The sequence below is a fragment of the Acanthopagrus latus genome, chromosome 23, assembly GCF_904848185.1.
Source record: "Acanthopagrus latus isolate v.2019 chromosome 23, fAcaLat1.1, whole genome shotgun sequence".
NCBI lineage: Eukaryota > Metazoa > Chordata > Actinopteri > Spariformes > Sparidae > Acanthopagrus > Acanthopagrus latus.
In genome coordinates this window covers 13,681,260-13,703,786 of record NC_051061.1, presented here as the reverse complement: position 1 = coordinate 13,703,786, position 22,527 = coordinate 13,681,260, and the positions used below count along the sequence as shown (strand labels likewise).

At 43.5% G+C, this 22,527-nt stretch overlaps 1 protein-coding gene and 1 long non-coding RNA gene across 2 annotated transcripts; one reads left to right on the top strand and one right to left on the bottom strand.

Annotated features, from left to right (window-relative positions):
- Nucleotides 1-123: 123 nt before the first annotated feature.
- On the bottom strand, nucleotides 124-11,716 carry ccnf (cyclin F). The gene is made up of 17 exons (XM_037089903.1): nucleotides 11,399-11,716; nucleotides 10,412-10,566; nucleotides 10,151-10,257; nucleotides 9,997-10,064; nucleotides 9,661-9,857; nucleotides 9,196-9,249; nucleotides 8,709-8,813; nucleotides 8,480-8,557; nucleotides 7,813-7,967; nucleotides 7,251-7,415; nucleotides 6,763-6,886; nucleotides 6,492-6,672; nucleotides 6,254-6,341; nucleotides 4,385-4,484; nucleotides 4,114-4,247; nucleotides 2,341-2,519; nucleotides 124-2,018 (listed from the first exon to the last, which is right to left on the bottom strand). The coding sequence occupies exons 1-17, from the start codon at nucleotides 11,409-11,411 to the stop codon at nucleotides 1,585-1,587; spliced, it is 2,337 nt and encodes a 778-aa protein (XP_036945798.1). The 5' UTR covers nucleotides 11,412-11,716; the 3' UTR covers nucleotides 124-1,584.
- On the top strand, nucleotides 2,526-4,202 carry LOC119014589. Its single transcript, XR_005073006.1, has 3 exons — nucleotides 2,526-2,682; nucleotides 3,644-3,960; nucleotides 4,073-4,202. It is a non-coding gene; the product is annotated as an uncharacterized LOC119014589 (long non-coding RNA).
- Nucleotides 11,717-22,527: the final 10,811 nt, after the last annotated feature.

The window sequence follows — 22,527 nt, the reverse complement described above, 5'->3', positions numbered from 1 at the left end:
CAATAAGCCCACAGATTCTTATTATAAACCTCCGTCTGGCTCAGAGTAATCAGGGGAACAGTAGATGTATTATCAGTTCAACTGTCTGTGTGGTTCCAGCAGCATGAGATGTATGACTGAAAGGAAGCTTGCATAATGGCTTCTTTTATTTGAACTCAATACAAAAATGACATATTCACATCACAGGTCTATTGAGAAAACACTGTACTGGAGAACAAACAGGTTTCACAAAGAAAACTGCCTTTTTGGAATGAAGCAAAAACAGTTTCAAGTAGTGGCATTTTCTTTGTCTTTCTGGATTTATACATATACTACTATGTACAATTATAAAACACAGGAGAGAACCAGTCTGGCGTAACTATTTTAAAATGTACAGTCAGTCACAACCATTTACACACCATGTCCTCGCTGTGCTGAATGAGGCGTAGAGTACCTTCCACCATCGAGTTATAATTCTCCTTTAGCGTCTGAACTTCCCTCTCACTCTGCAAAGCAATTCGTTCAAAAATACGTCAGCATTGATTGTTCACGCGAGGAAATGGTCACATTTCATTGAGCTACGCTCCTTCTGTGATGATCAAAGTGCTCAGCATTCTGTCAGACGTGAGGACGAGTGGTTGAAGTCCAACTCCTCAGCATCAGGTGCCTCATTACATCTGAGCTAAATACTTAGTGACTGTACAGCACTAAACACCTGGACGATGAGCTGAGGTTCGTATGATACTCATCCAGCCGGACATTGAGCAATAGTGTGTCAATATTTCAACAGTTAACCTCTTAATGCCTTTCGGTGCCTGGTTGGATCAGTGTGCTGTACAACTGATGTATATGTACAAGCCTCAGGAAGATGCAGACTACCAGAAGACTCATTTCACAGCTCTGTTTCTCTGTAACTAGAGGCCCCTGAAAACACAAATGACACTGTCACAGTACCTTTGGCAAACAAACAGAACTAAAAAAAAAAGGACAAAACTGAACAAGAGGAATTCATACAATCATTTCTTTTTTTTCGGCTTATAATGCAGACATTTCCATCAGATAGATGATAGGAGTCACCTATGGATGACATTTACCAAATACAAGACAGTTACTTGTATAGACAGTGCATCTCAGAAACTACGATAACCAAAACATTCACAACAACATGAAAGCATGTGGAGCATGTGGTGGAAGCCAAGATGATCTTGTTTTTCCTTCCAAAATAAGTCCATGAGGTTTTTATTTCTTTTACATCTCAGGTAATCTGAGGTTGTAAAACAACAGAATTTGTAATTGGGTCCTGAGGAAAGTCAAGTTATGTTCCAGTGGTTTCAGAGCTGACTGCAAGTCTTTGATCAAGGGAGGTATTTCATTGTGCCTGTAAACCTGTAAATGAAATGTAATGCAATGCAATAGAAAGGCTAGTTTTTAAAAAAAAGGTAATTCATATTAATTTTCCCTTTCTTTTACCGAAACTTAAAGTCTCTGATCGTTCGGCAGTTTGGTGAACCAGTGCAGACTGACAGCATCGAGAACAAAGTGCTGGAGGACGATAACTGAGCTGGTGGTCTGTGAGCTGCCTGAAGCCAGACGAGCAACTGCTGTCTATAAGCTCAGAAACCCTGCACCCGCAATATTTTTATCTCCTTTCCCTTCGTCTTCGACTTCCACCTCACCTCCGCTGTGAGCTGCCGAGTTTTTCCTCTTCACTTGTTTACTAGAGGTGCCCCGGGGCCTCTGCATGGGCACCAAGAGGCGGAAGCCTGGCTGGGCATTGGCGGAGGCTGCGCCCAGGGACGTGGTAAAGGTCTTGAATGTGCAAGGCATTAGGAGGGAAGGGGGAGAGGAGGAGGCTGTGGATGAAGGGCTGACACTCTGGACGGAGGAGTATCCTGAGGAGAAGGAAAGAGGGTCCCGATCCTTGCTCATCTCCCTTTCTGCTTCACAGAAGCTGTCTTCATCGCTGGACAGGGCTCTACAGTGCTCTAGTCTTTTGTCTTCATCAGTCAGTGTGTGCAGTTTGATGGATATCATGGAACCTATTGAAAGAGAAGAGGTGTCAGAGTTTATATTGGTGAATCATTTTAGTCAAGGTTTACACAAAGTTCAGATGCCAACGCGCTCTGTGCAGCTACTATCATCCATCCTCATTTGTTCCTGACCGTAAGCCTGCATAAGTACGTGCTGGTTTATTATGCTGGATGCTGCAACTGCTGAGTCATCCCTAGCCACGTAATGCCTTAATGGAGGAGTGACTCATGCATTACTCTCCCCTCTATATACAGATTAGATCATTTATATAGACTTAAGGGAAAAACACACTGGAATAAAATATACCCAGTCCCTTTCCCCAACACTTACAGTTACCCTCTTTCTCCCCCTCGCTCTCTTCCTCCTGGTCTCCCTCGTAACCGGAACAGGAAGTGTCCAGGCTCCAGTCCAGGATGTCGCCCAGCAGCGTCTCTTCTTGATTGGACAGCTCTGTTGTGGGTGTGGCCACGAAGCCAGCTCTGTGGGCCTGCATGGCGTCATCGCGTCTCCTAGGGAGAAAATAAGACAAGCAGCGTTGTCAACAGCAAGTCACTTGACCATCTCACAGATGGCACAGACAACAAACAACTTCTGGACAAGATGGTTCACGCGTCCTGTTTGCCACAGAGCACAGGAGAGAGGCGGGTGCACTGGTCCTTTTACTGGCAGCGGGTGAGTTGTTTCTCATAACTGAATTCTTTGCATTTGGTTCAATTCCTGTCACACTAGCACCTTAAATACTATGATGCTGAGTAATCTTTTCGTGCAATATATGTTGAAAGGTTGGAAGCAACAGTATGTTAATACAACAGGAATTTCGGATAAAGAAACCGTTACATGAAGTTACTTGAACTGGCTTTTTCGGTTCCAACAGTCAATTGATACAACATGCTATTATGCTTATTTAGGTATGCTATGGTTTAAAATAGAAGAGTACATTGTGTTCATGTGCTTATGCAAGGTATCAAATTATTTTATATCCCCATGTTATTAAAATATACATTTTATTCAATTTTGTCAGGATTTATGTCTTTTGGGACATAATGTTGTGTGAAACATATTTCAAAACTAACATAATGTTAACATTAAAAGAGATTTCAAACTCCGATAACTACAGCGATCAGCCACATCAATAAAAGCACCAACACTGAACATCTCATTAGAGTCCTGGCATGTGAATGCCACTTATCTTGTACCACCAGTGGCAGTGACCCGCGCCCCCCCCAGCGGGACAATGCACACTGCCACACCTCAAAAACTGCTCAGGAATGGCCCCAAGAGGCCTCCCACTTCCCCAGATCCAAATCTAATCAAGCAACCGTGGGTTGTGCTGGAGCAAGTCTGATCCCTTTTTTCATAATGAACTTCCAAAGCTGAGTGGGACCAGGAGGCCTGCTCCAAAGGATGAAGTCATCTTCCCAGCACAATAGAACTGACAAGCTTTTAGAGTCACATGAATATGGATTTCCAACCTCCACATGTACATTGACTCACGACTGCAGCTCTGCGTTGGTCCTCAAGGCCCCTTAGCTGTTGTAATGCTAACTGTAGAAGTTAGAAGGACTTTGCCTTGTGGAGCAGGTAGCAGGTCTAATGGTGGTATTAACATATTTTCTCTGTTCTCCCTTTTAAGGTTATGTTTGAGAGGAATTCTAATCTGTACAGCATCCAGTGGACTGAGCCATTATGCGCCCTTACAACCAAACTGCTGCAACAGGCTCCCCCTACCCTGCCTTTATACATGATGTCATCCTGGCTAATCAGAACCAACTGCCCTTACTGCTGGTGCTCAACTTTACCTACACCTCACTCATCATCGTAGGAGCTTTGGTGCAGGAGAAGGAGAGAAACGTTTTTCGTAAATTTTGGGATTTGATGACTCTCGTTGGGCACAAATTTGACGTACTTTTAGTCGAAAATACTCATTTGTTTCCTTGCAACTTTCTACAGGTGCACAGCCATTCTGTGGCAAATGCTGTTGCATAATATTTATTTGCATCAATATGCAGTTTATATTTAAATGTCTGTATACTGTGATTTTTTTTTTTTAAATATCACCCAGCCCTAAGTATCTGAATGGGAATGTGTTGGTGACTGGCTCACCTCTTGCTGGTGCTGGATGGAGATGCGAGGAAGGTGTGGATGTCTGCGGGTTGACCAGTGGGGCTGGGAGGCTCCATCTGAGGCTCCTCTTCAGGAATCTCCAAGATCTGACACAACTCCTTGAAGTCCATCACCTTGACAGAGGCCATGGAATAATTATCAGTGACAACAAAAGAAAGAAGTGCTGTGGTACAACATTGAAATGTCTTTATTTCTGAGGATCTTTCCCCTGATCTGCAATAATAAACAAATAAATAAATAAATCCAGTACCTTTTCTTTGCTGATGTGCTGATAGGCCTCATCTTCAAACCTCTGCTTCACGCCAGTAAGAGACACGTGCCTGTAATCTTTGGGAACATCTTGGCTGAAACTAAAAGGATACAGAACGAAGGGGAAACAGAGAGAAGAAAAATGACTGAGTTTCATCCACTTTGCTTGCTGCATCTTTATAATCAACTCTTGGGGACAAATCTCGTTACTTGTCCATTTGAGAAATACAGTTTGTCTATGGGATGCTCACCTATCAAAGTGACTCACCCCGAGGCACGTTTCTGTGACTCAGTTGGTGGTTCACTGATGGTTACACACCCCCACCCCACAGCCTGAATGTCGCCTGCAGTCTTTTTTTGAATGTGAAGCTCTCTCCAGGCTTCAAGTTTGCTTTAATACTGTAATGGCCATCCATTTTCTTCATCACCAGATGTTAAAAACAATCTTATATATAATCTATGTGGCTATATCAGCACATTGAAAACAGCCAGACACGTCACCAATCCATTTTTGTGACGTAGTAGGTCTAGGTAAGAGTCAAGGTGCAGTAAGATATCAGAAAATGGAGTGGGTCAATTTCAGTGTTTTCTCCAGAATATAGGCTTTGAAAAGCTGTGGACATAGTAAATTAATGGTTTAAATGAAAATAATACCTTTTTAAAAAAAGAAGTACATTCTTTTTGTATTCCCATGTTATGAACAAGAGCCTTGATAAGCTACATCAAAAATGCCAACACTTGAAACCTTGCTCATGACATGACTACTGAAAATATAACAGTAAAGATCTGAAAAGGTCACGCTGCATTACAGTAAAAGAATTTTAACGTGGCACACCAAACTGCTGTCAAATAACAAAGGCAGAACAGGATTCATATTGGTCAACTCAGAGTCTGCCATCACAGGGGATTCATGAGATGATCAACAAGTTAGGAATAACAATACACTAGCAATAAAGTCAAAGGAACAAATTTCCTAAATAGTAGAATATTCAGGTCTAGCCGTACTAATGAAACGTTTTATCAGAATATTTCTGCAGGTTTTTAATCATCATCATTATTAGCTCTCCTTCTTCTACTCTTCCCTGCTGTGAAGGACAGAAACTACATGTAGAAATCTATTCAAAATACATAAGTGCCTATCAACTCTCCTTAGCAAACGGCTTTAAAGTGAAGCTGTAGATTTTATCAGAGCAAACATTTAATCTGCCTGGATTTTGACAGAACTTTACGCCCTGAAAATGGAACTTATGGATCTGTCATTCAAAATACAGTCTGAACTGTATGCAGGGGTTTGTTTGGTCAAACGCCATCTCTCAGAAAACACACACAATTTCAACGTGCTGAACACTTGTCAGTCTTTAAAAAAGATGAACAAATATACAAGCTGGATAATGCTATAAATCCTAAAAACATAATTTACCGGTCAGAACCCACTTCACTTGCTGGCCTCGGTGATCAAAAGCATAGCTAGAGGAGGTCAGGATGATATGTGAAAAAGCTTTTCTTTATAGATTGGACCACTTCAAGAGCTGTACTCTTTGAACTGATTACATTCACCACTTGGGGAGATTCACCATGCTGTCATTACAACAGATGAAGTGCCTGTGAAATGTGCCCTTAAATACCAACAACACTCTATGCTTGCCCTCCATCTTCCAGGTCATGATAACCCCACTGACGGTCTTATTAGGGACTTCTTTCATCAGGGCTCATCGCGTCAGTTGAAACTAATGAAAAACAAACAGTTCGAGCGTGCCCCGTTGTGAGGATTGCACAGGGCTGTCTCTATGTCTGCATGTACGGAGTTGGACGAGAAATGAATTAATTGCTTAGCTACGAATCCAGTCAAAACACAATATAAGTAGCTTACCATTTGACGTAGAGCAGCACAGAAAGGGAGACGAGGTCTTGCTTGGAGAAGCCTGTGTAGTCGACTAACTGGCTAGGCCAGAGGGGAGCTGCAGAGAGAGACCACAAACATATGTCAAGGTGAATATAAACTTAACATTCAACGAACCCTGTAAATTGTATCTGTTTGAAAAGGACTATACTGCATGTGTTTCTTTTTTCAAACAGGCTGTGTTGTATTTCTCAGTGAGTGATATTACCATAGTGATGTAGTGCTCGTGTAAGCAGTAGTGCGGCGCAGGCCAGTTTGGCAGGTGGTGGAGTGGCAAGAGCAGAGTAGAGCAGCGACAGCTCACAGATGTAACTGAATAGGTGAGTGGTTCGTCTCTCCAGAGGGAGGAGAGACAGCAGCACCTCTCCATAGTCCAGCAGCGTGGGACTCTGATGAGAAATTCAGCAAATTCAATACATATGCTCTGGCAGAAATCTTTTCAATCACTTACATGACAAAATTATATTTGTTGTACTCACCCTGATCTTTCCCTCCAGCACAGACACAACCTCTCCCATCATTCGAACCAGGTCTTCATATCTGTAGGTGTTGTCTGTGAGCCAGACAGCTTCACGTATCGTTAGGATTTCTTTACTGATATAGCTGAAAAAAAAAAAAAAAAAAGAACCAAGCATTAAAAATAGAAGCCATTTCATGTTTCCCTTATTTTTTTCTGATAGTTTTCTACATACATTTTATGAATCCTTACAATTTGGTTTGGCTGTAAATTACATTATCTTGCCTCTATGTTTAACAAAGAGCGCTGCCACTGAAATGTTTTCAGTATCTGCCTTAAAAAAACATTAATACGTAACAATTTTATTTAAAAAAAAAAAAAAAGAACTTCTTTTTTGCCTCAAAGCTGGTTTCCCTACATAATCCTTCAATCAATACTGCATCACAACATTTACATTAAAAAAGGAGAGCACAGAAAGGTTTCAGAGAATAAGCTTGCATGTATTCTCACCGAGTACAAACTACCATGCAGGCGATTCCCAACAGCTGGAGGCGAGCCTTGGGGACTGAGCGCAGAGCCAGGTAGCGATCAACACAGCCCACTGTCACATGCAGCGTCAGGCTTGAGAAGTCCTTCATGGTGGTCACCTCCACAAGCCAGTCCACCAGGATGTACCTGGAGAGGCAGAAAGAGAGGGAGAAGAGGAGAAAATGAAGATAATTTGTATATGATTGTGCTCAGATTGTGCAGACCTACTACATAACTGGCAGACATTATCTGACACCCCCAAAAAATATCCACAATGAATCCAAAATCACAACTTAAAATCTGTCTGACGTCTTTGGGGTGTGTCCAAAAGGAAAAGGTTCAACTTTCTTTTCTGAGATCTTTGACTTGTCCTGGCGTTCCGTTTCATCTACCCTTTAGTAATGTCATTACAGATATCTACAGTGATCAAAACAAAGGGAGTCATCACAATGACTAACAGGAACATTCAATTGTCTCGAAAGATAATTCACCAACAGACTAATCATTCCAGTAATATCATGGAGGAGTTCCTGCTGATGTTTACCTCATGGTGTCCTTGATGCCTTGTCTCAGGATGGCTTGAGAGGAGGGTCGTGATGCCAGGTTAGAGGAACTGAAAAGCTGGGCCACCAAGTCAGAGCAGGCTTTTGACTCCAAACCCAGTGGATTCCCACAGCTGCACACTTTGGCCAAGGCGAGCTGCAGCAAAGAAAAGACAGCGGTAAGTAAATGTTTCAGAAAGGCTTACAATGACCTTACAACTTGTTGAATTGGGTCAACCTAAAAGTGAATATTGCAACAGTCTGCTGCTGTAAAAACAAAGCTTGTGGTCTGGATTAGTCACATTTGTGTGATTCATTGGTGCCACTTTGGCAAAGCCTTGAAAGGCATTATACACGCAAGCGCACACAATATAACCAAATCAACAGCTGTCAAGGCCTCTAGACATCGCCTGAAAGTGCTTCAATAAGTTCCAGATCCAGACAAATGGAGGAGTGGGAAATGAAGATGAGAAATGAAACAAAACAACAGCTGAAATGTTGTCAAAAGACCAACACTTCACTTCGTTTGTGTTATTACAGTATGTGGTTGGGGAAATAAAAAGCTGCTGACTGACAAATAAGATCGTCACGAGACTGAAAATGCACAACGACACACATTAAAGCAACTGCTGCGTTAATTGGCAATTTACTGCTTTTAATCACACACACCTGTGCTTCCCAGCATCCTTTGCCAGCATAGTCCCTGAGGGTTCTGACACACTGGAGGTACCTGCCTGGATCTGCCATCTGAAATTCAAACACATAAAAACTAATCAAAAAAATAAATTCAATTAACGTTTTGGCAAAACATCTTTCTGCCCATGGTGAAATTGTTGATACGTTAATATGCCCCCACCCCCAAAATATACTAAAAACTAAATGCAAGATTCACACTCACAGCTGCTTTCCGGTTGTGCTCCCACAACAGGTAGGAGCTCTGTAGACAGCCAGCCTGTGACGATTGCTCCAGCATAGATATGGCATCGGCACGCCTTTCATCCTCCTGGAAAATTTAACAGTTTACAAAAACGTTCTGTTCCTAGACTCTTACAAAGCGCTCAAGCGTTGTCTTGTCTACACAGAAATGTGTGAGTGTCGTGATCCTCAAGAATAAACCAGCTTTCTGTGTAAGCAGCGTGAAATCATTTTTCACACCATTAAATAGCAAAGCACACCAGGGCTGTGAGTAAGAAGACTCAACAGGGACTGTGAGGCAACAGCTGTGTCAGATGAAAAGGAGAAAGCAACTATCAGCCCATCTGTGCGGGTAATGACTAGTCAGACGAGCCCAGCACTCAGCAATACACTGATTGAAGGCTAATAGAAACTACACTCACCACACCCATTAAGAGACAGTCGGATTCAGTTTTTACTCTCATACTCACTTCGAACAGCTGCAGAACTCTGGCCAAACAGTGCAGCAGGGGGCCCCTCTTCTCCTGTAGAGGAAAGAAAAACAACACCAATTAAAGTATCATTTTCTTTATAAACACTCTGCATTCAGCTCAAAAATGTTCCAGTTCGATATAAAATGTTTCTGTGAATTTTAACCATGCCAGTCTTGTGTGCCTTGTTTGGAGCTTTATTTCGTGTCAGGTCAAAAAAAAAAAGCATTGAAATCCTGTTTCTAAGATTCCAAGGATGGCCACTAAACAGAAAGAAAATTGCAGCTGCATTTAAATTTAATGGTCAAAGTCAAGAGACTTAGATAAAGCATTTGCATTACTGCCACTGACCTCAGATTTGCATTATTACCAATAGAAAGGTAAAGATTTAAGTTAATGACTGCAGATTTTAGTTTCCTTTCGGTTTGGTTAAAGAAGAATTACATTTGCAGCACCAAAACCTACCACGTTGCTGTCACACTCTGCCTTGAGTCGGTCAAACACCACAGCTTTGCAGCAGCTACCAGTGGGTGACCACGGTGGACGGATGAACACCCAGATGAAGGGATCCGCCAAGGGAGAGCGCAGGCTCTCTGCGAGGCTGAAGAAGTGGGAGGCCTTGCGACCACATACATCCGCTCGCCCCTCGTCACTCAGCAACGCTGGTGGACAGAAACAAGGGCCGGGTCAAAAACTGTAGTCACTTGTGGAAATCATTAAGATGGCCATCTGATCAATTAGCCAGGATGTTCTTGTAAGATGCTTACATGTACTAACAGACAATTGTGTAGTTTAACTCACGTCCTTCGTTGTATAAATAAGCGATCCCTAGCTTCACAGCAGCTTCAAAATTCCCTTTCTCAGCAGCTCTGTAAAGAGAGATGATTCAGGTATAACATAAAGGAAAAACAGACAATATATTCATGAGATTTGTTTTTGAAAGCAGTGACTTTACCTTTCAAATAGCCATAGTGTCTCAGGCCATGGCCACGTGTCCCTGAAACTGACCCTGGCCCAAACACTGGAGTGGTTGTCGACAATGTCCCGCAGCTGGGAGTGAACCTATGACAGAAGAAAACAGTTGGTGCCTCAACAAAAGATGTGTGTGACATATCAAATCTGGTGGTCACAAGATGATTGGGGGAAAACAAATCTGGGATAACATGGCACATGCATGCTAGATGTTGTGCACAAGTGTCACAGTGTGTATACTCACTGCTCTGACAGACAGCAGGTCCTCAGCAGAGAGGCACTGGAGCACACAGAGGAGGATCTCCTCAGGTAGAGACAGCAAGGTAAGGGCTGGAGTTCGCTTACGGACCCGCTTTCGTGCTGGAACTGAGTAGCATTTTGAACAACGGCAGTGGACCACTGAAAGAAAGTAGTTTTAAAAATTAGGGCAACTAGCAAGAACTTCCCCATTCTGTTGCATGGCTCTCAATCAGCATTTGGAGTGCACACAAAATCCACAAAAAGGGGAATTTCACATCTCAGTGTAGAGTTCACAAACTAATTCACACATAATCGTCAAGCAAATATTTGCACTTAATTTAAAGCAGACACAGTGATGGACGTGATAGCTGGCAGTCAGGCACAGCAAGGTGAAGGTTATGGCTCCATATTCAAAAACGCCTAACGTAAGGCATCTCCGGGTGGTCTAGTAGACAAGCCCTCTGTTTGAATACTATAAAGTTTGAAATTCATGTAAAGACAAATATCTACAAAGCACCAACATGAGCGTGTAACAGCATATGATCAAGTGTGTTAGGCATTATAAACAAGTTAACTATGGCGATGTGGGCATCTGACTGGAGAGAAGTCGAACAGAGTGAGCGCCCAAATTTCCCTCCTGAGGTTCAAATGCAACTTTACGCAAAGTTACGACTAGGTTTCATGAAGTTTCACATCATATCATAGTTTTTAAATGACAATAGCAGGGTTTAATAGCAGGAGGAGGCATGTTTGTGAAGAAATATCGCCCGTATTAATGCATTTATGAGTACAGTATCTTACAGGAGGACTCCATGGCTACACCGGTTAACGTTGGCTAGGAGCTAGTGGAGTCACCGGTGCTAGCTTAACGTTACTCCTTAAAATTTAAAGCATTTAGCGCACATTCACAAACATTCATGACAGTAAGACATGCTCATATGTCTTGTGGTAAGAGCTGTTGGTCTAAGTTGACTTCGGTGTAGTTACTTACCGCCCGCTTTCATTGCAAGTGTAGTGAGCTCTCCTCAAACAGCCTGTGATGCCTGTAGCTACAGCACTGAGCGGCGATTTAAACGTTACGGCGATGCTAGCTAATTTTACAAATACAAATGTACAGACAAGTTGACCAGAAATATAAAGATGTACGGTGTTAAAAAAAAAATAGTTCCCACACCCTGTGTCGTGCTGTAGTAGTTGACTAATACCGTAACAAGTTGTTAGCTCTTGCCTGGATTCAAATTCAAGCACGCGTCCCCACTTCAAGGACCCGCCCCAAAGCTCCTCTAGGACCGCCCGCGCTCACCGTTTAAACTCCACATTCAATCTGATTGGCGGCACATTGTGACGCCCATCTGCTACATAGTGGCTCTATGATTGGCCAGTGTAAAGAACGCCCGCAACGATTGGCCAGATTTTATAAACCGCAAAATGTCGGTAGATCATTGGATAACGTAACGCCATTTCGAAGTACGCGCTCCCTATGGAATGTCTTTGATTGGTTGACCTGATTATGAAGCACGTCTACGAACACACCTATTTCCTGTAGTGCATGGGAAATGTAGTAAAGCAGGAAATGCCGTTTAAAGGTACTGCGTTTAAAGGGACAGGTACGAAGTCATCTCCGGGGTGGATTTTGTGTTGTGCTAGAATGCAAACAGTTACCAAAACAAGCAGGGGAAGTGCTTTTAACAGCAAGTCCTTGTGATACAATAACAGTTTAAACAGAAGTGTTGCATAAAGTACCCAAAAATCATTCTTGAATAAAAGTGAAGGGATTGTGGTAAAAAGTGAAAGTCACTCATATGAATATTTCTTGAGTAAAAAGTCGAGTGGAGTATCTGATATCGAAAGTACTTAAGTATCAAAAGTAATTTTCTGACAGTAAATGTGTTATTGCAATTTTGTCATGTCAAAATTGCAGAATTTAACATTTTATTTATTCATTATTGTTCAATCATAATCTCTTGACAACACGGTCTAAATGTTGCTTCGAAAAGCCTCCTCTACATTGTGATGTGTGTGTAGAATCTCAGATTAATTTTGAGTTATGTGTACATTTTAAGATATTCTTAGCTCCTGGCCTGGATGGAACTGAGGATGAGATTAATATTGTTTCACTCCTTATAGGCTTAGCTGTAAATAAATAAATAACATGACTGTATAGGGGGAAAAACTACACTAATCTTTTAGTGGCTCCAGAGGAAGCTGCATGTCATTTGATACACTGCCTCCAGTGATGTCACTCGGTGGCTAAATTGCAATGTGGGTAATGTAGGCACCAGGCTTTAAAAAGCAGTCCACTGGTCTGCATTCCTCTTAAACTCCAATTGTGTACAGTTTAACAGCAAATGATCAGAATCAATCCAGCAGAAACAGAGATATTGCCTTATCTATTCTATACATACTTCTTCCTTTTCAAAACCTGGTGCCTACATTTCCCACAATGCAACCTTGCCACTGACTGACATCACTGTAGACAGTTTATTGGAATACATGCAGCTTCTTCTGGAGCAACACACGGTTTTTCGATCGTGCCAATGAGACTCTCAACCCCACTTGACTGGCTTTATTGTGTTTGATCTGCATAATCTGAACATATGGAACTGTAAAAGCTCTAAAGCATAACTCATTAGCCCCTCAGGCGGAGACATGTCCCAAGTGCCATTTGTATTGGCTCTGCACGATTCTACATTACATACAGAAGCAGCAGTGAGGTTGTAGGTTAATCAAGGAAAGTCCAAAGTAAACCTATGTATGAGAAATGGCTCAGCTATCAAAAATAGTGTTGGAGCAAACAAGAATATTGATGTGTTCCTTGTAATGAAGCATAATAAGAAATCCTTATATCGGCTGCCTTGTCCTTTTGCACATCAGACACACACAAACGCACACACACACACAAAACATATTAATTTATCAATACTTGTGTGACTGAACAGAGATGCTAACGAATAAAGCAACAGTCTGGCTCGGCCTCTGACACAGCTGCCTTTGAGGAAACGACTCAGTAATTACGAGCATTTTCTTGGATGCCCATTGTGATTGAATTGACTGTTCTCTCAGCTGAATAGTGTCTTCTTGATTGCTGCTCTTTAGCAGAGGGTCATCATCAAGGAGCTGAGTACACTATGGCAGTAATCACTTGTTCCTTTCAGGCTCACTATTGATCTGCACATCATCTGCTCACCCTTTTCTCATCATTACCCACAAGAACAAGTGTGCCACATTACATCGACCACTCAGGAGAAAGATGTGAATTCAGAAAACATATAATACTTTTTAATCGAAAAAGCATGAGGCGAGTCCAATGAGAAGTTTTATGTATTTTCTGCTTCAGTTACTCTTCTATAAATGGCACATTAGTGTTGGTGGATAAAGAAAAACACTTAACGCTATTTTTTTCTCCGTGTCCATTGAGCTGTGTAATTCCTGCTGGATTTGGAGGTGTTGTAAGATCTAATTATCCTGAAGCTGGTTGACCCCGGACAGGGCATGGGGCGGTGACATCCTCAGTTGGATGCAGACAGCCACTGTTTCCATAGAAACTCCAACCAATCTCCCCCACTTTCTCAGTAAAACACAAAGTGGACAGTAATGGCTCTGGAGAAGCAACCGGTTGGTGCGATTAGCCTAAATTGAAAATAATTATAGCAATAAAACCGTATGGATTGCGCTTATAAAATCGTGAGGTCCAAGTGTGTCATTTTTGTTCCCCGAGCATGTATTATGTTCTTGGCAATAATGATGCGTCATACAAACATGCTGCCTCGCACAGAAGGTAACTGAGTTTGATCGGAGATGTAGATGGGAAAGCAACAACTTCACATCTGGCAGTTTGCGTTTAATTAATTAAATAAAGAGATGGAAGCTCTTGTGGACTGAAACACTGACATTTGTTGACCGGCTTTTCAGATAAAAAGAGAGAGGAAATTAAAACTTCAGACACTGTTGGAGTAAGTAGTGGGTGTGATTCATGGGGGATGGAAAACCTCAGCAAATCATGTTGGTTACTGGCAACTTCTCCGACTCGTGCTCATCCAGAAATGATAAAAAATAATCAGCGTTCAGCGCGTGTGCCAGTGTTTCTCTTGATCCAATAGCTTCACATCACATTTGTCTCTATCATAATACCTACATTGTGTTTTAATTTCATTTTCCCTGTGATTTAATCTGGCTGTCTGGCCAGGCATGTGTGATTTCCATCACACCTGTCTCCAAAACAGCTGGTGTGATATCTGAGGCAGAAGCATCTCTGTCCTGCTGCAGAGGTATAATTTGGAATGAACAGCAGGCGCTGAATGATTACATCCACAGGCACAGACGCTGTTTATCAGAAATTCAAATTACACATAAATAAAATCATGAGGCCCCAGTGTGGCTCAATTCCTGACTTCATAATCTCATGCCGTGGTGCCTGTTGCATTAGTTTGGCTTTGCGTTTTAAACTGATGTCACATTCGCGTACTTCAGCATTTGATAAACGCCAAATAGCGCTGAATGCCTGCGTTTGAAGCCAAGTCCTGGAGATTGAGAAGGCGGATGAGTTGCTCCCATCTGGTTTCCTGTAATCTGTGCTGACCCCAGCAATCCAACTGACCACTTCCAGCCCATCTGCACTTTGCCCCTGCTGGCCTCCCCGCCCGTTATCCAGACCTAAACACTGTTCCCTCCACACCCACCACAGTTTCCCAGCGAGGTTACCACAGAATGATAAATTATATAACCTGTTCATGTTAACTCCTGGTAAACTGCTCAGACCTGTATGCAATGGTGAGTGGTGACAATTTGCGGCAACTGACATGAATCCCTTTTTTAATTTGGTCGTATGTGAGCGGACTGTATCGTGACGTGAAAAATTTGAAGGCACTGAAGGATGAAGTGCTCCTGTATGGATTGCGAAAATTCTCCTGTTTCTTATGTTAAATAAACGTATTATGTTATATTATTATATATTTAAAAATGCTTCTAGACTAGTTGGTAAACAGGCTGTTTTTCTGTGCTCATGAAAAGTAAGCTCTTATACAATACGATGCACTGCTGTGGATGAAATTACCCAACAATATATAAAAATATAAAAACACCTCAACCATCAACCAGCAGTGAAATGCATCATACATAAATATTCAAACTTAAACATCATACACAACAGGAAAACACTGACGGGGACCATCTTGATGCACCATCAGTATATTTTGCTGATAATACTAAAGTAAGGTTTGTGCAGTATAAGTACTTCTGTTTCAGTCACATAAAAGTATATCTTTGTCATGGTGAGGGTAGTTTGCCTACTTTATCGTTTTGCCAGTAGGTGGTGTCATTTATTCTGGGCAATACTGGCCGTGTCTGTTTTCATAACAACCAAAGGGTGTCTAGGTATCCAACCAAGTCATCCAAGCTGGCAGGGCGGCACATGGCAGCGCGTCTATATACAGCATCGAAACTTCAAGCGCAGGGGAAGCTCAGGTGGTGTCCTCGACCAAACATGTTTTTTTTTTTTATTATCCATGCATTCGGTTAAAGATGGTGACAATTATAATCTCACGGTCAAATCAGTGAAATGATTTGGGTATTCTTTAGTATTCTAAAGGATAAATTCATACCGATGGATTGTCGGTTGAAAAATACTTTATTTACACCTTTAACGCCCCGTTGAGCTTGTGCACCCACACCAGATGGGATGTGCTCACACTTGAAGTGTTTTCAGATCATGGATTTCAGGGCTTCTGAGGACTTGGATTAAGACAGGCGAGCTGTATGGAGCCATTTAATATATTTTTGTATCAATACTTTTTTTTTTACATTTCAAAACAAGTCCCTATAACTGTCGGGCTGTGAAGCTCCAGAAACATTTTGTTGACTACAGAAACGTCACCCGACACCCTATCACCATGTGGGTGAGTAAGATAATGGCTGAGTTTAATTTGGCTAAAATGGCTTTAGTTGAATTTATGCGTGAACTAATCCTTTAGCACAAAGTTACGTTTAATCAATCGCTTGAGGAGTCTCTCCGCAAGCCACAAACTACAACAATCGAAGACCAAGGCGTTCACATTACATTTATTTAGTACAACAATTAAAATGTACATGTAAGTAGAAATATACAGTAGAAATATAAAATAATCGTATATACAGCACCAAATATTAGAGGGCACACAATTAAACATATTCTGCATCACTGGCAGACAGCGTAGGCAGACAGCGTGGCCGTCTACTGGGTGAGGGACATACAGTATTTCCCCTGCAGCACAGAGAGGTAGATTTTCCCTTTTTAGTTTTTCAGAAGGCAGAAGGGAAATCACTTCACATCACTAACAAACAAATTCTGGTCACCTGCAATCAATTTTCACTGTCAATAAACTGGCACATTAGAGCTTGAAAATCAACCACATGCAACCACAGTGTTACAACATGTGGAAATTGCAGTGCGAACGATATACAAGCCAAAATTCAGGGCGGAGTGAAAGCTTACATCTGTGTCACCATCATAAGCCTACGTACTGTAATGCCGAGGGTTTCTCTCTTGCCTCGCCTCACTGCTCTGAGGATACCACTGCACCGTGCTAAAAAAAAAAAAAAAATCACACTCATAAATACTCCGTGTGGGCATTGTGTCTGACGTTTACCTTGAGAGACAATAAGGGCCGATGTGGCCGCACAGCATGCGGGTGATCTATGTTAGCTTTTGTCAGTCGATATAGATTAATAAAAGATTTACTATAACTTGGCCACTTGGCATTTTCACTGCCAGTAATGCATCACATCGCCTAAGAACAATACTGCTCCGCTCAGGGAGGCTGATCTCAGTCTAACCGCAAGGAATGACTTTCCCAGGTCCTGCTTTTGTCTTCCACTATTATCTCCCAACTCCCCGTCCTTCCCTTTTGTTTGAGTTCGGCTGTCAATCTGTGCACCACAGAAACACCTAAATGCCCAGTGAGCTGCAAATCACTTGCGAGAGAGGACTGATGCATTACAAGTCTATTGAAGCAGGCAGGCAGATGCAGCCCTGTAATTGGAAAGCTGGCCCCCAGGACGGTCTTTGGCATTGTGTGTTAACTGCTACCCCTGGATGCATAGACACATTTTACTCAGCAACATGCGTCACTAATCTGGGAGCCAGGATCGATTGCAACAGTGATCAATGATGGTTCTCAAGGGTAAAAACGGAGTGCTGGTACACGGTCCTTCACATGGAGACACACGGCCCATACTCCTTTACATCTCTATACATTCTGTACATTGCACGTTTTTCCTTCCATTTTACATTCAGCGACCAAAAAAAGAGAACATTTAAGACGAGAATAAAATGCCATCGTGCGTCTCATCCTGTGAGACCACACGCCAACAGAGAGCACCTATTCACAGATGTGGAGCTGAGCGCAGCTACGCTCGGTCTGAAAGAAAAAGTGTCGGAAAAAGGGAAACCCCCGTGTCAAACGGTCTGCTTTCACCAGAGAACAGAACGTATCCTATTTTCAGACTGACAGACAGATAGTCTCTCGATCAATATTCTTTTCACTGTGAGAGAAAATAATCCACTTTCTTTGGCACAGAGAGATACCAGTCAGATGCCAATGGAATACCGGGCTTACATTTACGCGTATGTGTATGTGTGTCTTAACATGTGTGTCAAAAGGCTGTACACACTTCCCTCCTGGGCTATATCACCATGGGGGGAATGACAGGGAGATCAAGGCATGTTGTGTGGAGCAAGGCATATAGGTCGGATGAGGACGGCCAGAGAAAGAGAGGAGAACAAGGGGGTAAATTCTCTGGGGGTTCAGATGGAAATGGGGGAATGCGACAGAGCCTTTTTCCATGAGTGCTTGCTCAAGGCACCAGGCGGGAGGGGCCGCAGGGGAGCAGGATCAGTCAAAGTGTCCCTGCAGTGGCATGTCCCCTCGGGTAGTGTCCTTCAATAATTCTGGCCTGTGGGGTTGAGGTGCCCCACAAAGACACTAGGCTGGGCGTCAATGCTCACATATTGACAGGAGGCCAGTCAGTCAGTCAGTCAGTCAGTCAGTCAGTCAGTCAGACAGAATGTCAGTGCCCCTCTCCTTTGTAATGTAGGGCTTAAGCTACAGAAGGCCTTTCAGAGTGTGTTGCTTTTACTAAAAGTTGCTCTTGCTTGGCATGGACATGTCATATGTGCAAATCTTTTGTTCCTACGTAGTGAGGTCCAGCAGTCTCTCAGTTCTTTATTCGAGCTCACACGAACCCCTTCCACTTCCCCAGCAGGTCCTCTGCCCTCTCCAGTTCATCGTCCACACAGATGCCAGCAAGATCCTGCCGGACTCAAGTTCCACTCTCCCATTGCGTAAAAAAAGCCCCCAACACATTGCTGCGGTGTCACAGGACGAGTGAATGACGCTGGCCACTGACGTGGGTGCGCTGCTCTTTCGACTGGGTATCGGGTTGCCGTCTTTGGCCCACTTCTGGCCTCTTGGAGAGTCACCTGTCCTGGCAGGAGGAATGCTGTGACTGACGTGTCTAGTGACGCCAGCATTGACTCCAGCAGCAGCTCTGCATAGCGTGTTAGGTGTCTGCGCGAGCTCTCACTGTCACTCCCGGTGCGTATGTGCGGGAGGACTGCGAGGGCCATGTATCTGTGCGTGGAAATATGCATGTGGTACGCGATGCATATGTGTGTCTCCTCGGAGGTTGTTTTGACACTGGACACCTGCTGTCTGATGATAAAGAGGGACGTGGGAGGCGTTGGTGATCCCTCCTTGCCGATCCAAAATGGTCCAGACTAAACAGATCCTCAGTGTCCCGTCTATCTGTCCTTCCACTCTACGATTTCTCAGCCCAAGTTCTCTCCAGTGCGAGCTGAGCCAAACTCTGCGATAAAGGATAGAGGGGAATTGGAGCTGGGAGGAGGTGAAGTGGCAGCTTCTTAACCAACCCCTGAGCTCCCAGCCCTGGGTGTTTTCTCTGCTATCGAGATCCTACCGCTGCTTTCCCCGCGCGCCTCACAGGGGACACTGCTCTGAGGTGAACGAGCCTCCCTCTTTCTTTTTCCTCCGCTTCTTCTTGTGGGCAGTCCAACAGGCTGTGGCCATCAGCAACATCAAAAGTCCCATGACAAGCAGCACCACTGACACCACTTTAGTCTGAGGCAGGTCGTTATAAGTGTAGGTCACTCCCGTTCCTGCAACACCGATCACCAAAGAGATGATTCCAAAGGGAAAGATGCAGCGGTACCAGGACTTCTCCATGCCCCCGGTGGCCTGCGACAGACGCTCCAGAGAGGAGAGCACCTCGGGCACTTTGGCGCCGCCAGCCTCCAGGGACTGACCCTCCTGCCCCAAGCTGGTATGGGGCTGGCTTTGGCAAGCCAGGTGGCCCGTTGTGCAGCCCATCCTGATGGCGAGGTCTGGTGTATCCTGAGACCAGGCTGCAGCCTCTCGGATCCTGTTAGTCAGCTCTAGACTGGAGAAACAGGGAGAAAGGTAGAAAAAGAGAGGAGGGAGAAGGAGGTCTATGCGAGCGGGAATGGCCGGAGTGCGTCAGATGAACGTTTGTCAAGTCAACGCTGAAATCCGCTCACACTTTCCCCTTCTCTGCCTCCCTCTCCTCCCGGCAGCACATTGTACACTCTGCTGAATGTAGTGGCAGGAGATATATATAAGGGACCATGGAATGGGGAGGAGCTAGGGGAGAGACACGAGTATGTCCAAGTGCACTGATTGGTCCCCCTTTGTGTGACGTCAAACATCGAAGCAGGGAGAATAGGGGTTTGACGAAGCACAGGAAGGGGGAGGGGAGAAGAGTGAACTGCTCCCTCTCTCTTCATCTCCCCATCACTGCCTCTCAATTGCAGTCTTTTTTTTTTTTTTCTTTTTTTTCTGCAGTACAGAAGCCTCCCATGGGTAATACAAAAGCCACTGTTCACTGGAAATAAGAGGAGAAAGGGGGAATCCCTCAGCCACCATATCTTTAATGGGGAAAGGGGCTTCTCACCCCGTGCTGCAACAGCATGGTTGTCTCACCTCCATCTGGTAATTATACAGTAATGGTGTTCCCATTGCACCCCACAGCAAACAGAAATCCTACAAACCACCCACACACTCCCCCTTTCATGTGCACGCAGGCACCAGATGACACCTATTTGTAGGAGGGCGTTAAATATACAGCGGTTCTATAATGAAAGTGTAAATACACTAATGAGCGAGCCCACACGTGACAGAAAACGCATTTGTGGAAGGAAAAAAAAACAAAACAACACAGGCAGCTCCCACTCCTCTCCAACCCACGCACACACAGCTGGTGCCAGTCCTTTCTGAATGAAAGGCGAACGTAGTCGAGTCGCCAGCACGCTCGCCATGAAAAGAAAAATCAATCCCGACAGCTCTCTTCTCCTGAACTTGCTAATCTCATTTCGCCACATCTGAAAAAGCTGCTTCAGGGAGGGATGGATGTGTGTACCCGGCTGAACGTCTCGGCTTTTATTGTCACGGGTTACTGGATTTACTATGGAAACATTCCCTCTTCTTTTTCTATTCGATGCTTTTTTAAATTAAAAAAAAAAGAACTGTGAACTTAATATTGATTATGGCAATCTGTCGCAAAATGGCTTTGGAATTAGATTGTAACTTAAAAGGTCCACTATGTAGTTATGGGGGAAGATTTTAAGAAAGAGATGTTTGTTCTATGTCTAAACAAACTAAATAAACAACATACTATTTCACTTTGTTCATATGTGGTGGACCCTGCCACCTTTCTAGCTTCAAACTGTGTTCTGGGGCTTTATTTTCCTTCCTTTTTTTATTCACTAATAGAAAAATAACAAATATTTCTGAGTTTGTATTATTACCTCATTAATACCGTAAATAAATAAACCAAATTATGAGCTTTAATTTCTTCTCAAAAAGCACATAGGGCCCCTGTAACCCACAATTACTGGGGAAACTGTTTAATTATATTTAAAGACAGACATTTGTGAGGAGACAACAGGCCTCTTAATAATAAGCACAGCAAAAAATGTTTTACCTCAATATATAGGTCTTAAAAAGTAATCTCTTTAAAAATCTGCCGGTATAAATCCATTGCACATGATGTTTGAATAACGTCTCTGTGTTTTTCAGCTGAACAACAGGGCTTCTCCTCATAATTACATCGAAGGATTCCCGCTCTTCAATGCCCACAGGCAGAAATGATTGGATTAAGAGCTACCTGATATTGTCATATAAAAGCCTAACATGGCTCAGTCTCCACAGGACCACTGTTTTTTAGTTCAACTTCCATGCAGGAAGCTGGCTCAGAGTGGCTGACCGGTGAGGAAAATCAAATAACAAACCCTAATGCAACCTAACCGATGACCACACCGAATTTAACGATCTCTGCTGTAGTTCAATGGGCACCAGAGCTGTAGACGGGCAACAGAGGAGTGAAAGAGGGGAAGTGAGGAATGTGTTTGTGAGGGGCGGGGTGCAGGAGAAAAGAGATGTTCAATAGCAATGGACATTTGAGGGAGAGAGAAGTGGATTCTTGGGAGCACTGTTCGGTTTCTGTGGATTTGCACTTGTGGAGTCCAGCACTGGAGTGGACTGGAGGCTAAAAAAGGAAAAAAAATGAAAAGGGTGAAGTAGGAAGGAATGGGTAGGACAAAAAACACTTCAACTCTGCTTCTCTCCCGTGTGACATGGGAAAGAAAATGATGCCGCTTCCATGGAAAGTAAAATTGCCTCGGATCTTCCATTATGTGACAAAAAGAGGCGTGGGAAAAATGGGACAAAGGCGTGAGACATGGGTAACCTGGGCAGGGCCAGGCCACGGCGGTGGGAGTGGAAGAGCTCCGCTGGTGACAGCAAGAGCAAGACAGCAGCTGATGTATGCAGGTCACAGGAAGGCTGAGTTGCGTAGGCACCACTCCCTCTGGGACCTGTGTGTAGTGTTGACGTGATCTCAGGGATGCTTCCCTGCCTCCTCCTTTATTCCCTTCACACACACTGATCCAAGACTGTATGGGCAGACCATAAGCCAGCAGCGACACATGCCTGCAATCTACAAGTGGCGAGACACTTCTGGTGCTGGAAAAAAAAAAAAGAGATTCTGCGAACATTTGTGACAATCTGGTGTTGCTTTAGTCACTACTGTTGTTTTAGAAACAGGGAGCAG

Bases quoted from the DNA above. Each gene is read 5' to 3' on its own strand.
- ccnf (XM_037089903.1), bottom strand. The intron at 9,250-9,660 runs GTAGGTTTTGGT...TTTCCTCTACAG, and splicing joins CAGAGTGTGACAGCAACGTG to GAGAAGAGGGGCCCCCTGCT. The intron at 7,416-7,812 runs GTAAACATCAGC...CTGCCTCTCCAG, and splicing joins GGCATCAAGGACACCATGAG to GTACATCCTGGTGGACTGGC.